General features: G+C 40.9%; 1 protein-coding gene across 11 annotated transcripts in view; it reads right to left on the bottom strand.

Moving 5' to 3' along the window:
- RAPGEF2 (Rap guanine nucleotide exchange factor 2) overlaps positions 1-14,159 on the bottom strand; it is a 195,349-nt gene that overhangs the window by 58,566 nt on the left and 122,624 nt on the right. The window contains exons 1-2 of one of the 11 annotated variants that reach the window (XM_064148739.1): positions 11,975-12,063; positions 11,093-11,457 (exon numbers count right to left, since the gene is read on the bottom strand). The exons of 8 other annotated variants lie outside the window; for them this stretch is intronic. In XM_064148739.1, coding sequence (XP_064004809.1) covers positions 11,093-11,152 — 60 coding nt within the window. In that variant the 5' untranslated portion in view covers positions 11,153-11,457; positions 11,975-12,063. Of the gene's footprint in view, positions 1-11,092; positions 11,629-11,974; positions 12,064-14,159 lie in introns of those variants that run through there. 2 more of the 11 variants (XM_064148740.1, XM_064148741.1) reach the window with 2 other exon arrangements.

The following is a 14,159-nucleotide window of genomic DNA, read 5'->3' as shown; positions in this document are numbered from 1 at the left end:
TTGCGTTTGTTTTGGTGTTGATTTGGGGGGGGGTTGGGTTTATTGGGGTTTTCCTCCTAATTGGCTTTTCAGTAACTTAAGAATAGGAGAGGAAGATGCTTCTTCCACTGACGAGACCTCCGAGATCATCCAGGCCAACCTAGCACCCAGCCTGAGCCACTCAACTAGGCCATGGCACCAAGTGCCTCAGCCAGGCTTTGCTTCAACACCTCCAGGGACGGTGACTCCACCACCTCCCTGGGCAGCCCATTCCAATGGCAATCACTCTCTCTGACAACAACTTCCTCCTAACATCCAGCCTATACTTCCCCCGGCACAACTTGAGACTGTGTTCCCTTGTTCTGCTGCTGGTTGTCTGGCAGAAGAGACCAACCCCCAACCTGGCTAAAACATCCCTTCAGGTAGTTGTAGAGAGCAATGAGGTCACCCCTGAGCCTCCTCTTCTCCAGACTAAACAATCCCAGCTTCCTCAGCCTCTCCTCATAAGGTCAGCTTACAACAACCAGAAAATTAAAGAGTCAAATCTTAAATTGCTGATTTATGGTAGTGCTAGAATGATCTTTCCTAAAACATCTTATTGTGCAGGAGATTAAAAAGGTTACTTTATTTCATAAGTGATAGACACTTCAGTCATTTACTACATTAAACATGTTATCTCTGCATGCTTAACTGAATAAACCCCCAGCTGGAACACTGAACATCCACTTAAAACCATATTACTTGAACTCAGGAGTTCCTAAATTTAGTTTTGCCTGGGTACCATTACCACAGAAAAAATAGTCACATACAATGCTAATGAAAATGGCAGGTGCAGGAGTAACATTTAGCTGTCTAAAATCTCATTCCTTTCACAGGAACAAGGCAGATTAAGTAGAATCATAGAATACCGGGGGCTGGAATGAACCTCAAAAGATACCTGGTCCAGTTCACCTGCCACAGCAGGATCACACAGACCAGATCACCCTGGAATGCAACCAGAAGGTTCTGGAATATCTCCAGAGAGAAAGGCTCCACGACCTCCCTGGGCAGCCTGGGCTCTGTGCTGGACTCCCTCAAGTCACTCTCTGTCCTTCTTTAGCAGGGGGGACAAGAACTGGACACAGTAGTCCAGATGAGGTCTCGCCAGGGCAGAGTAGAATCACAGAATCAACCAGGTTGGAAGAGACCTCCAAGATCATCCAGTCCAACCTAGCACCCAGCCCTATACAATCAACTAGACCATGGCACTAAGTGCCTCATCCAGTCTTTGCTTGAACACCTCCAGGGATGGTGACTCCACCACCTTCTTGGGCAGCTCATTCAAATGGCAAATCACTCTCTCTGTGAAGAACTTCCTCCTAACATCCAGACTATACACCCCTGGCACAACTTGAGACTTGAGTAGAGGGAAAGGAGAACCTTTCTTGACCTACTAGTCACAGTCCTCCTAATACACCCCAGAATGGCATTGGCTTTCCTGGCCACAAGAGCACAGTGCTGGCTCATGGCCATCCTTCCATCCACTAGGACTCCCAGATCCTTCTCCCCTTCACTGCCCTCTAGCAGGTCAGTCCCCAACCTATACTGATACCTGGGATTGTTCTTTCCCAGGTGCACGACTCTACACTTGCCCCTGTTGAACTTCATTAAATCTCTCCCTGCCTAGCTCTCCAGCCTAAGTCTCTCTGAATGGCAGCACAACTCTCCAGCATGGCAGCCACTCCACCCAGCTTTGTGTCAGCAGCAAACTTGCTGACAGTGCACTCTGTGCCCTCATCCAGGTCATTAATGAATACATTGAATAATACTGGTCCCATTACTGACACCTGAGGAACTCCACTAGTTACAGACCTCCAGCTAGACTCTGTCCCACTGACCACACCTCTGACTTCTTTCCTTTAACCAGTTCCCAATCCATCTCACTACTCCATCACCGAGACCACAACTCCTCAGCTTAGCTATGAGGATGCTATGGGAGACAATACCAAATGCCTTACTGAAATCAAGGTAAAGCACATCCACTGCTCTTCCATCATCTATCCACCTGGTTTCATCCTCATAGAAGGTTATCAGGTTGGTCAAATATGACTCCCCCTTCATATGCTGACTGCATCCAGATTTTCTATATACTACTGCTGACATACATGCTACTGTTTCTGAAACTGTGCTTTTGTATCCATTTAGGAATAGCAGCCTTGGAAAAGGGAACCTTAGAAAGCTCTCTGCTAAACAAAAATATCTAAAATTCTCTGAAGCAGAAGAAACCTCTTACATTTGCACACACACACAAAATTCACAGAAGTTATATACCAACAGGCAATAACAGGTACACCTAGCATACAGACTTCTACAGTTAACAGAAAACTAATATTGTTTTCACTCTAGTTTGCTCCTACAAACTGCTGCTCCTACAGCTTTAAAAAAAAATTACCAGTCATCTCTGTTGGTTTAAAAATTCAGTGGATCACCAATTCCAGACAATGTTAATTATTTAAGTGGGACATAAATTCATGCATTTTCCTTTTCCTCATGGTTCTTTAAATGTGAAAATGACAGGATAAAAAAAACCCAACAACCTTCTACTATATTATTTATGGGTAACTCAAACAAAAGCTTTCTCTAGTCAGCTTATTATTCAAAGGTCATTATATCTAGCTAAAAATCCACTGGTGATGTAGGTCAAAACTGAAAAGGTAAGTGCACCAGGGAGACATATTCAAGTCTGACATCTGGCTTTTTCCTGAGCAATCTAGAAGAGTAAAGACCTACTGCCTGTCAAGTACTTGGAAGACTATTTTTTTTTCTCCTAGCTCGTTATCAGGAATACATTAAGTTTTAGAGGTCAGATTGTACCTTGATCAATGAAGCAAGCAGAGGCTGAGAGTGCACAACACACTAAAAATGTCATTGAGCAAGAGCAGGGCTGATGGTTCAGCTAGGATATAGATAAGAAATAATTCTCACATTTTAGTTCAGATTTCTCAAACCCTAGAATGATTTTTTTCTCCCAACCACAAATATCCAGTTTTCAGGAACAATGTCCTTACATCACTCCATTTTCAAGCTATATTAATCTGATATTTCAAGCAATATTAAGTTTACACTCCAGTTCTCCAGCCATAGTCGATTCTTCAGGCTCTACAGTGCCCTTTCAACATATCCCACATTAGACCTTCCCTACATTCATGTAACCTACAGTATTTGGTAGGTTGTCAGGCATGCAGCAGCAGATAGGCATTTGGGAAACAATGCTAAGGATGGAGCGGTAACAGTACAAACCCAGCTCCCATTCTCCTGGCTCTGCAGGAAGAACAGCAGCACAGAACAGTCAAAGCCTATTTTTAACTATAAAGCAGCCAACGTGACTTAATGCACAAAGGGAGCAGACCTACAAAATAGCACAACGTCATTTTTATGAAATCATTCTTCAGAGGAGGAAGAAGGAAAAAAAAAAGCAGCTTTAATCCATTTTTTCTTACTTGTAAATTCACAGTTTGGAGTCAAGCTATGAACTAATAAATCCTACCCAACTGGTGCGTCTCAATGACCCAGGGCACAGCACCTGTGCTTGCAGGCAAGCAAGCCTGAAGGCTGCAGGCAGGCAGAATGAGGATACACTTATAGACTGAAAGAAATCGTGGGTTTGAGGAATTTTGACCACTGGGTTATTGTCTGGGTTTCACAGTATCACAGTATCACCAAGGTTGGAAGAGACCTCACAGATCATCAAGTCCAACCCTTTACCACAGTGCCCAAGGCTAGACCATGGCACCAAGTGCCACATCCAACCTTGCCTTGAACTGCCCCAGGGATGACGACTCCACCACCTCCCCGGGCAGCCCATTCCAGTGCCCAATGACTCTCTCAGTGAAGAACTTTCTCCTCACCTCGAGCCGAAATTTCCCCTGGTGCAGCCTGAGGCTGTGTCCTCTCGTTCTGGAGCTGGCCACCTGAGAGAAGAGAGCAACCTCCCCCTGGCCACAACCACCCTTCAGGTAGTTGTAGACAGCAATAAGGTCACCCCTGAGCCTCCTCTTCTCCAGGCTAAACAACCCCAGCTCCCTCAGCCTCTCCTCGTAGGGCTTGTGCTCGAGGCCTCTCACCAGCCTCGTCGCCCTTCTCTGGACACGCTCGAGCATCTCAGTGTCCTTCCTAAACTACATTGTAGTTCCTGTCTGTCCACATATCTCTGAAGATCAGTTACTAAGAGGATGCATTATTGCGACCAAATATTGGCATTTGGTCACCAGCCAATTGTAAGACTTTCGGAATAAACTGCCTACGGGTAGAAAGTTACAAGTGCTAAACGGAGTTACATTTTACCACTGCCACAGTATTTGCCCGCTTATTAAAAGACACTAAATGCAGCTATAACGAAACACTGAACACTTCTTTGCATCCTAACTCAGCAGCCTGCTTTTCATCTAAAATCAGCTGGCTCTTGATTCAAGCCAAGAAGCTGGAGCTGAAAGAGAAGGCTGGTGTTAAACTGTTCTTCATATTCCCAGTCCTAAGTAGAAGCATCTCCACTACAAGCTGCAAATGCTATGGAGGCATGCATGTATTTGAGCGTAGAGTCACAGTCATCTTCACATGCAAACTAAAATCTCCACATTTTGTTAAACAGCTGAGTGCTTCCTGTTGTCATTTACAGTAGTCACTAAACTGGCACTCAGAAGACATGCCAAGAAAAATCAGAAAGCCCATTTGAACTAGGGAAGGGACACTCACAATTACATCCACTGCTCAGCACAAGGACCACGAAGCACAAGAACTACTGCAATTTCTAAGAGACCAAATTATTTGACACCTTTTTAAGGCACAACAGACTGACTTTCATAGTAACAGCAGCCTAAAGGAGACATCAACTTGTCTGTGGATAACTCAGGACTCAGGAAAGGCTAGAAAAGGAGCCAGGGTAGGCTGTGAGGGTTAGCAAGCTGCTCCCCGCTTAGGAAAATTGTCTTTCACGTTTCATGAAAAGGGAACTAACTATGCCAGGATTGTGTGCCCCAACACTTGCAACAGAGACCATGGATCACAGAAGTGGTGCCTTTACTTTTAGCTTTTTGCCTAGCTTAATGTTTAGGCCAAGTACAGAATGCCAGGTTAACTAAATACCACTGTGTTGGTTCATGGCAGAAAGAGTCTCATCTGCAGTTAGAGCAACCCAAGACGAAGCAGATGAAGCCTTTTGGCCAAAAGCTGAACACACATTTCTGCATGTTTCCATACTGCACTAGTCTAACAACCAAATCCTGCCTCACAAGTGCAAATTTATAAACAATATCTACATCAAATTTCATCCTGTTTTCCCACTATTTTGCCAAACACTTTGAAGCAAGAAAAAAAAAACAGAAACCCAAACAACAGTACAATACAAAATAAAATACAGAATAAGCAATAGCTCATCTGTGCTCCTACGTCTGAGATATACTGGCAACTAAGCAGCAACACTATTTGGGTCAGGTGCTACGTTAACACAAGGCTATTTATCTTCAACATCACCCACATAAAAGCACTGCAATCTGTTGTCCTTCATCTACCCTTCTAGTATTCCCATATAAACACAGGTTTAGGAAGGAATAACAAACACTCCTGTGAATTCCAGCTCCTAGGCATAGAATCAGCTTTTGCAAGCAACCTACTGAGTAAAGACTCATTAAGTACAGTTTATGATTCCTGTGGGTATCAGCTGAATCATCACTATCTCAAAATGAACAGCAAAAAATACTAGTAGCAAGCTGATAAAACAGCAAGAACCACCAACCACCCAATACTGGGATGTTGTATGAGTGCCAGTTACTCTTCACTTACAGACTGGGAGACTAAGCACATTGAAGTTAGAACCCTAGAATTCTTGCAGACCAGAAGGGGTCACCTCACATGTCTGTTGCACTGCAGCTACAAAACTTTTAAATACACTATTGAAAATTATATGTGGCAGGTACAAGGTTCTTTGCTAAAGGTTAAATCTTGAGAGCCTAATATTCTGCTTTTCTCAAGTCTTTAATATTTATACATATCCTGTATACCATCAGGTCTTTGCATTCCGCGTTATTTCTCATCCATTGGTGAGACAGAAAACTGAAAACATTGTTTCAGTATTACTCTCACCCACATGAATTCCTGAAATATCCTGCTATCAAGGTGGGGGATTTTTTTCCCCCACTTTCTAGTAGTATTACTTCTATTGGTTTTTATATTTAGAGAATGCTAACAAGAACGCATCAAGGAGACTCGGTGAAAAGAATTAGTCATCTGGTTACATAACTGCTGTTGTAACTAAGATCAAACACTAAAATCAGACTTAATAATCATGACAACTGAAAACCTGGTATTTGTTTCAGTCAGATTACCTTTTAATGTTTGGATTTTTGGTTGCTATGGTTTTGTCACTGGTTTTGGTTTTTAATTGTTAGGTATCAGCATTTCAACTGGATTTTCAGTATGCCTGAAGATCAGGCAGGGGTGCCTACAACTGAGTATTAGTCTGCTGGTCTGAAAATAGCATTTTGGAAGAAGGCAACTTTACCTTCCAGGTTCAAATCTGTGTTGCAACTATAAATTACGTATTCACTGTGCACCACCATAAAATATTACTTTGCAAGTATTCCAACACCACCACTTCAGAACATAATCCAGAACCAGTAATATTGATTACACTAGCTTCCCAGTTCCCGCTCTGACGCCGGAAATTTTCTAACGATAAACTTCCTAAGCAAACACCATGTTGTGAGATTGTCTATGCCAACTATATTTGTTGACCTGAAAAAATCATCTACTTCGTAAGACAGCAACGAAATGCTTGAAGAAAGCAGTTTTGTGCACGTATGCACAATAGACATGTAAAGGGTAGCTTTTTTTTGCTTGCATTTTGGTTTTCTAGGGGGAGAAGGTGAGGGAAGCTGGTTTTTTTCCCTCTTTCTTTTGAATGGGTTGTGCAATCCCCAGGTCTTGAAACTGTAACAGAAAGGTGGCAGGACATCTCCTGCATGCCAAGGATGCTTTCATTGCCATCTCTACAGGTTACTAATGCATTCACTGTCATTCCTATGATATGACCCAGATCTCAAAATTTAAAAGCTTTTGAGAAAACCTGCAGTTAAATGTTGTCCTGGAGAACAAGACTTTAGACAGTCTATTGCAGATCCCTGGCAGGATGCTGCTTCACACTACTTTAGTGAACGCTGCAGCTAAACACCTTAAAAAGCCAAAGAAGGGCAGAGAAAAAAAAACCACCATCTTTTATTTTCTGAGATATGACTTGAATAGTATGCCATAAATGCATCCTGGCTTTTTGAGCAACAAATCTATCCCAAAATATCAAACAGCTGCTCATTAAACCAGAGCTATCTATCCTAAAATGAATCTTGTGGAAAATACATGGTCATGTAGTTAAAGATTGTATCATAATGTGTCCTTGAAGAGGTAAAACACTATTCCCAATCAAATAAAAAATACAGAGCTCCTTTACATGTCTAGAGAGGATTTTTCAAAATATATAAATTTAAAACGGAGTAATCACAGAAGGGGCCAAAGCAGAAATCTGCTCTCCATAAGTGATAAAAATAAAGGTGCCTAGCAACAGAAAAAGTCTGTATCAAGTTCCAGTGCAATGTAATTCATTAAGGTGAAATATATATATATCTCCAAGAATAATGCCACCTCAGACCATTTAACTTACCAAGTGTAGCCAACTGATTGCAATACCACACCTCTCTTTCCTATGTTTTACTAGTGCTGCATGACGCTCAAGGGCCAAATAAGTATCCCAGGTTATTGAGTTATAAAACAATACTGATAATCTCTTCCAGTAACAGGAAATTCTGCTCATTCCATACAGCTCTAAATGTAAGAAGGCATCCCAAAAAGCACCCTTACTACACACCAGACTAAAATCACCGTATCTGTACAACTACCACTCAAGACCTTTTCCTCAAAGCACTCATTTTCTTCTCACTCCTGGGAGTGAGAGAGTCCCTACCACAACGTCACAGGTCTTTGTGAACTAAAATATGGTAACAGTAAGCCAAAGATTTGTTTCACTCTTTTTCAGTAATTCAAGACAGGTCGACCACATCAAAAGAAGGTAGTACCTGCTCATTCAAAGAGACTCACTGAGCATATCCACTACTAGCAGACTTCAACACAATAATATTCAAAATAAAGATCTAACTTATACTTTCTCACAGGTTGTGCATAAGTTACTGCAATGTACTCTGCAATTCATGGGCTGTTAATGATTACACAGTCATGAAAACTGTGCATCTCTAGTCACATTTTTTTAAAGCCCTTTTACTTGTCAATTTTTGTTTTATTTTTTTAATGACCTTGAGTAAAGCTCCTACAAACAACCCGTGCATGGAGAAAGGAGAAATGAGATACAGAGATAACATTTTAGAAGGCCTGACCCTCAGTGGGAACCTTCATGCACCAGGCATTTTTCACAAAGCAGATTTAACAGGTGAAGCTTTTCAACAGATCATTGCTTCAACAGTCACAAGCAAGATTTTTCAAAACATCATGCATCCTCCTAACATTTAAGAGAAGGAAAATGATAATGAAATCACTACAAAGCTACTTCAGAGGCCTTTAAAACAACAGCCAAGAAAAAAAAAAAATCACCAAGCACATATCAAAAAAGAACAAACCTACTGAAATACATGAAATCAAATATATTAAACACAAGAACTAAGTAGAACTACCTTTCCAACAGTCCAGCTTTTACTCCTCTACCGTCTTTCACCCACACCATACTTTTACTTGCTGTTCAGCAGATGACACCAGTTGTGTATTAAGGAGCATAATCCCCTTCAGACAAGAGCCTGTAGCACCTCATCAAGCTCTTGCAATATATGAAATATGAGGCATGTGAGATCTGTACACTTTATTGATGCTGATGGTTTTTATTTTGTATGTTAAACTACCAAGAAAATACAACACAATTTTTCGTTTTCCCTATGATGAAGCTAATGGTCAGTTTCCATACCACTGATACGGACAGTAGATTTAAAACCATATTCATCTTTCCCTAACTTGTGTTAAAACCAAGATTCAACAGCACCAACTAAAATTCATTCATAGAATTTTGTGACATTTTGAATGGGAAATTTTTGTTGTATTCAATTCCAGATTGTCCCAGCAACTCAAACAGTGAGACTCTAGGCAGAGGTGTCAGAGAAACAATTAAGGCGCTCTCCCTGAAATACAATCAAGGTGGGTATCAGTAACAGATTTAAAACTTTGGGAAGAAGCTAACATGAAAATATCTCATTAAAAAAATTTTTTTTTTCCTTTTACACAAATTGTGTATACTTTGAAATTCCAAGCTTACCTTACCTCTCTACCAAGAGCTCACATCTTTCAGTCCCATTGTCCAAGCAAATTAATCTCTACCTGAAGAACAAGCATGGAAAATTCCACTGCCAAAATGATGGGGTTTTTGCTGATATACATTGTGTTCTAACAGTTTCATTTCGAATTTCTGCATAAACTCTCCCTGTCTTCATGCAAAATCTGCAACTACATGCTAGGCCTACATCAAAGTACAATTTCTTTGCCTCTTACATACATGTGGCCATTTCTTGTGGCAGTTTTCTTGTAAAGCAATAAATACTTTGACCTTTCCCCCTTTCCTAGTCCTACATTGTGGACCATAGAGGGAAATCCACCTCTGTGATGTGATTAACTCAAAGTAGTGCAACTAAGGTGTGACAGAAATCGTAACAGTCTCTGAACTGCCAGGTTCATTTTTTTTCCTTTTATCTATAAGCAATTATTTTATATTCATTAGATTTACTGTGTTACTAGAACCACTCATTTGATCAACATTCCTTGGAGAGCTGAAGGAACAGGAAAACACAACACATATTCAATATATATACAGCTTTCTCATTTTATTTCTACTTGCAAATTCAAGGCATCTTAATTCTATTTCAGCTTCTTCAGTACTTGAGTTTCAGGAAGAAAGGAGGTTTATGGGTTTTTTAGATTAAGCTCTAAATATTTCATGAGCACCAAATAACTTGGTAACATGAACTCCTTTTACTTATAATGTAATTAAGGCAGCAAAGGAACAAAACAATGTACACGATGAGAAACTGATATGCTACATGCATAAGAAAAATCCACTAGGCACATTCTGAAGTTTCCATATTTCTATGTAATCAAAAACTAAATTATTGAATACAATGTTCCTCCTCTAAAAAGTTCCTCCTACCACATCTTCCCAATAGTTAGGATTCATACCTGCATATGCTGGACATACTGTACAAATTCTCAAGCACATTCTAACACACACACAGTGTGCACAAAACATATACATACATATACCTCCTTTCAAGAAAGAAATTTGAGACTGAAAATTACATTGAAGAGTATAAAACACAGCACGAAGATTTAAATGTGATAACTGAACAGTAAGAACTTGCACTTCTAGAATCCTTTAATTGTGTAAAATGTAAATTTCTATTTCTCACACCTGAGGCCTTGCTAAATAATGTTTGCTCTTCTGCTGATGAATGCATTTTCCCCAAACAATAAACACAGGCAGCCTATGGGATTAAAGCATGACAAAGGTGTAGCTGACTCACGGGGTCAATTAGAAAGCATCAGTACTATGCCTTTTGTTCATTCCACGTTATACCAAGAGTTTCTGCGTTTTCAGCATAAGTATCACAGATGTCAAACGCCATGCTACAAGTCAGCAGCACACCGATACCACACACTACACAGAGTAAATCTACTCTTATTACTATCTTCAATCATATTACTTGCTATATAGCTTCAACATTTCTTTAAAACTTTAACAGATGCACAATAATTTTAATTGAATGCTCACAGCTTCTAGCCCAATGCAAGCACATTAGCATTTTCAAGTAAAATTTTACAGTTCAAAAAAGAACCTACAGAATTGCCTTTCTGACACTGAAGAACAATCTTAAATACAGCCACTGACTCTAATGTCACCTCAGACACAGCTTTCCCTTGAAACCCGCTATTAAATTCACAAGCAGGAGAGCCCATGAGCAGGACGACAAGCAGTTTCAATCTCCATGCAGTTTGCCCGTGACAGGTTATTGATAGAACAAGCAGAATTTGCAATACTTACTGAGTGTTTCTCCTGCTGGCCCATAACTCCATGGTTAGCTGGGATTGCAAGTGGTTTCATAATGAAGAAACATAAGCTGAACTGAATTTACACATCATGTACCAATTTCTCATGGATGGCAAGTCAGCCTCTACAGCATTAAATTAAAAAGAAGAGGAGGGGGGGAAACCAAGCTGGAGCTAAAAGTGTCACTACTGGCAAGCTCAAAACCCCCCTCGCACTTGTAGTGCAGAGCAGCAATCCAAACGACAGCATTAGTCTCCATTTTTGCAACACTGGAAGTCTAAGCATGTCAGAACGCACAGAGCCTGATGAAACCCTACATTTCCAGCACTCATCCAAGGGAACAAACCCATTCCCTAAGCCTGAGGAATGGGAAGAAAAGAAAAAGGAAGAAAAAAACTAAAATGGCTGACTGCACAGAGACTCCCTCAAAAAGGCTTAATACAGTATTATATTAGTCAGGGTGCAGGAACCAGCCTCCAGCATTCAGCCAAGCATTGTTAATACTCCTGTTTCATTTGCAATCACACACACTCACACACGCAGCCTCCCCCCTCTCCACCACTACCCTCCACTCCTCCAAAATCAGGGCAGAGCACGCGAATAGGGACCTCCTCCCCTGGCTGCTAATGATGCTGACAAAGTAGTGACCAGTGATCTCTGTTCCACTCAGCTAACCAAGTTTGCACAATTAATCGCAGCAGCGTGACACTGATCGACATTTAATTTTATGATGCCTGTTCCTCTCAAGCAAGACAAGCACGTCTACCGCCCAAAGAGTTAGCAATAAAAAATGCAACACATTTACACACACAAAAAATCCCAGAGAATCATGAATCTGAATGCAATACGCCAATATAATTACGTTATTGTGCTTACTTTGGAAGACCATGGCTGCAGGCAGTTGGCATAGCAACGCACAAGGAAAGCCATTTCCTGGGTAGAAAGAATGCTTCCTTTTCTAAATAAAAAATTCCTCATAGGATACAAACGGCATTGCTGCTTCCTGCAGAAAGCAAAGACACTGTAGTCTGTCTCTTAACCTGCACACAAGCACACACTCAATGCAGTTCGAGTGAGGTAAGTGGATTTGTTTCTCTCTTTCTCTCCTCTCCCTCCCTCTCCCTTTATCTTCCGAAATATTCAAGTCAAATGGAAGACACATTCCTTGAGGCTCGCCCCCTCGGATACTTAACCATTTCACTCATTAAGGTAGAGACGGACAATGCAGATAGAACAGCAAGCTCTTGCCTGTATCTGGTATCAGCATCTGAAGATCAAGACAGCCCCAGAGGGGAGGGATCCGTTTGCTGCTGGCTCCTAAGAATACTAGTGAAGTCAGGGTGGGTATAAGGACTCACGTTTAGCTCACCAAAATCCTGAGCTGAACACGACTTTTTACGAAGATGAGGATAAAGCAGAGGTTTTGACACCACCTCCCTTTCTCCCCCACCCAAAAGAGTGCTGCAGCAGAGCTGTAAACATTGTTATCAAGTATTTATAAACAGTGCACTTGACAAGCTCTCAGATTGTCAGCAGCTTCACAGCTATGCAGGCCACAGATACTCGGGGGCTGTGGCAGGTAAGGCGTTGTCCAGAGAACCCTTTAGCACGTCATTTAAAGCCTTTCTGAAGGTAGCACCTGCTTCTCTCTCCTTGCACACCATACACAGACAATGCACTGCAACCAAGAGGGAATGCAAGATCTGGAAGAGACTGACATACACACACATGGCTTTTATAATTCTCCCTGACTGCATTTAGATCTTCAACTCAGAAATTGTCCCAATCGCTTTCATTCACACTACAGCACCTCTCGCGTTATACTAGCACCATCATACTGCAGAGGAGCTGAAAGACAATGGGGAATGTGCTCAAGCAATAAACTAATTGTCAGCCCTATATGAACTACAACTGAAGTGCCAGGAATTCACACCACTTGACACAGGAGAGACCCAGACAAGGCAAACAGGCACATACTGCTCTTCCCTTAGGCTTCAATCTTACTACAGTTCTCTACAACACATCTACCACACATTCTTCGAAATCTAAGACCATCTGGTCTTAAATTAAGTAGCTTCAAAAACAAGAACAATAGAAAAATTACTCAACAGTTGTTTCACCACCTGCATAATAAACACACAGGAAAAAAATACTACAGAATACTATGTCATACAATCTGCAGCTGCCTTCCACCAAAACAGCATGTCCACTGATAACGAGTTCAGCTTGCTACAGTGCTTTCTTTCGGTACTGACCATGACTACTAGTAAATAAGGCTATAAAAATTAGTGGCAATTAATTCCACAAGTAGTGGAAACGCAAGAAAAGACCTTAAAATATCTTGTTGGTTTTTTTTCTTGCATAATTATTCAATTCAAAACGTGTTTTATACACATTTTAAATTGAATTATATTTACATTTATGAGAGTTTAATGACACTTGTGCACTTGGTCTTCTAGCATATGCTAAAGTAAGTCACTCTTTAAATGACTGAACTACAAAAATCAGTTTAGAAATGTTCCAAGTCTTTGCAATGTGCCAGTGCAACTGACAGATTATTTTAAAGTATTAAACTGTGCTTAAGCCTCATTAAAAAAAAAATCTAATTCCAAACGTAGTCAATTTTCTGATGAGGTGCTGACCAGAAAAAGTGGAAGTTACTCATTGCAGGAAGCTTAGCAAACCTTTTTGAATATAAAATTTTAAAATACTTGTTGACACAGCAATTATGATCCTCTTGGGTCTGTGGCCTCGCAGTTAACAACACGATCAGAACTTGTGTGGTGTTTTATGCTCACATCAGGAATAAAGTTCTGCCAAGACAAACATCTCCCCAGCACAGGGGGAGCACGTACCTTACTCTGGTACTTCCAATCAAAATCTACCCTAGGTTTCTGCGACATAAGCCTTCAAGTGTAACATGAAGACTTGGATAAAACCAGTGAAACGAGAGCAAAAAACCTAAACTTCCAGATGACAACACCATGAAACTCTTCCCTGCTGCTTAGGCTGTTCACCAATATATGTCTCTGCTCACCTGCTAGAAAATTAAATCAGTACT

This window comes from Pogoniulus pusillus, chromosome 9, assembly GCF_015220805.1.
Source record: "Pogoniulus pusillus isolate bPogPus1 chromosome 9, bPogPus1.pri, whole genome shotgun sequence".
Lineage (NCBI taxonomy): Eukaryota > Metazoa > Chordata > Aves > Piciformes > Lybiidae > Pogoniulus > Pogoniulus pusillus.
Note: the sequence above shows the minus strand (reverse complement) of the source record. Positions and strands in the feature narration are given on the sequence as shown.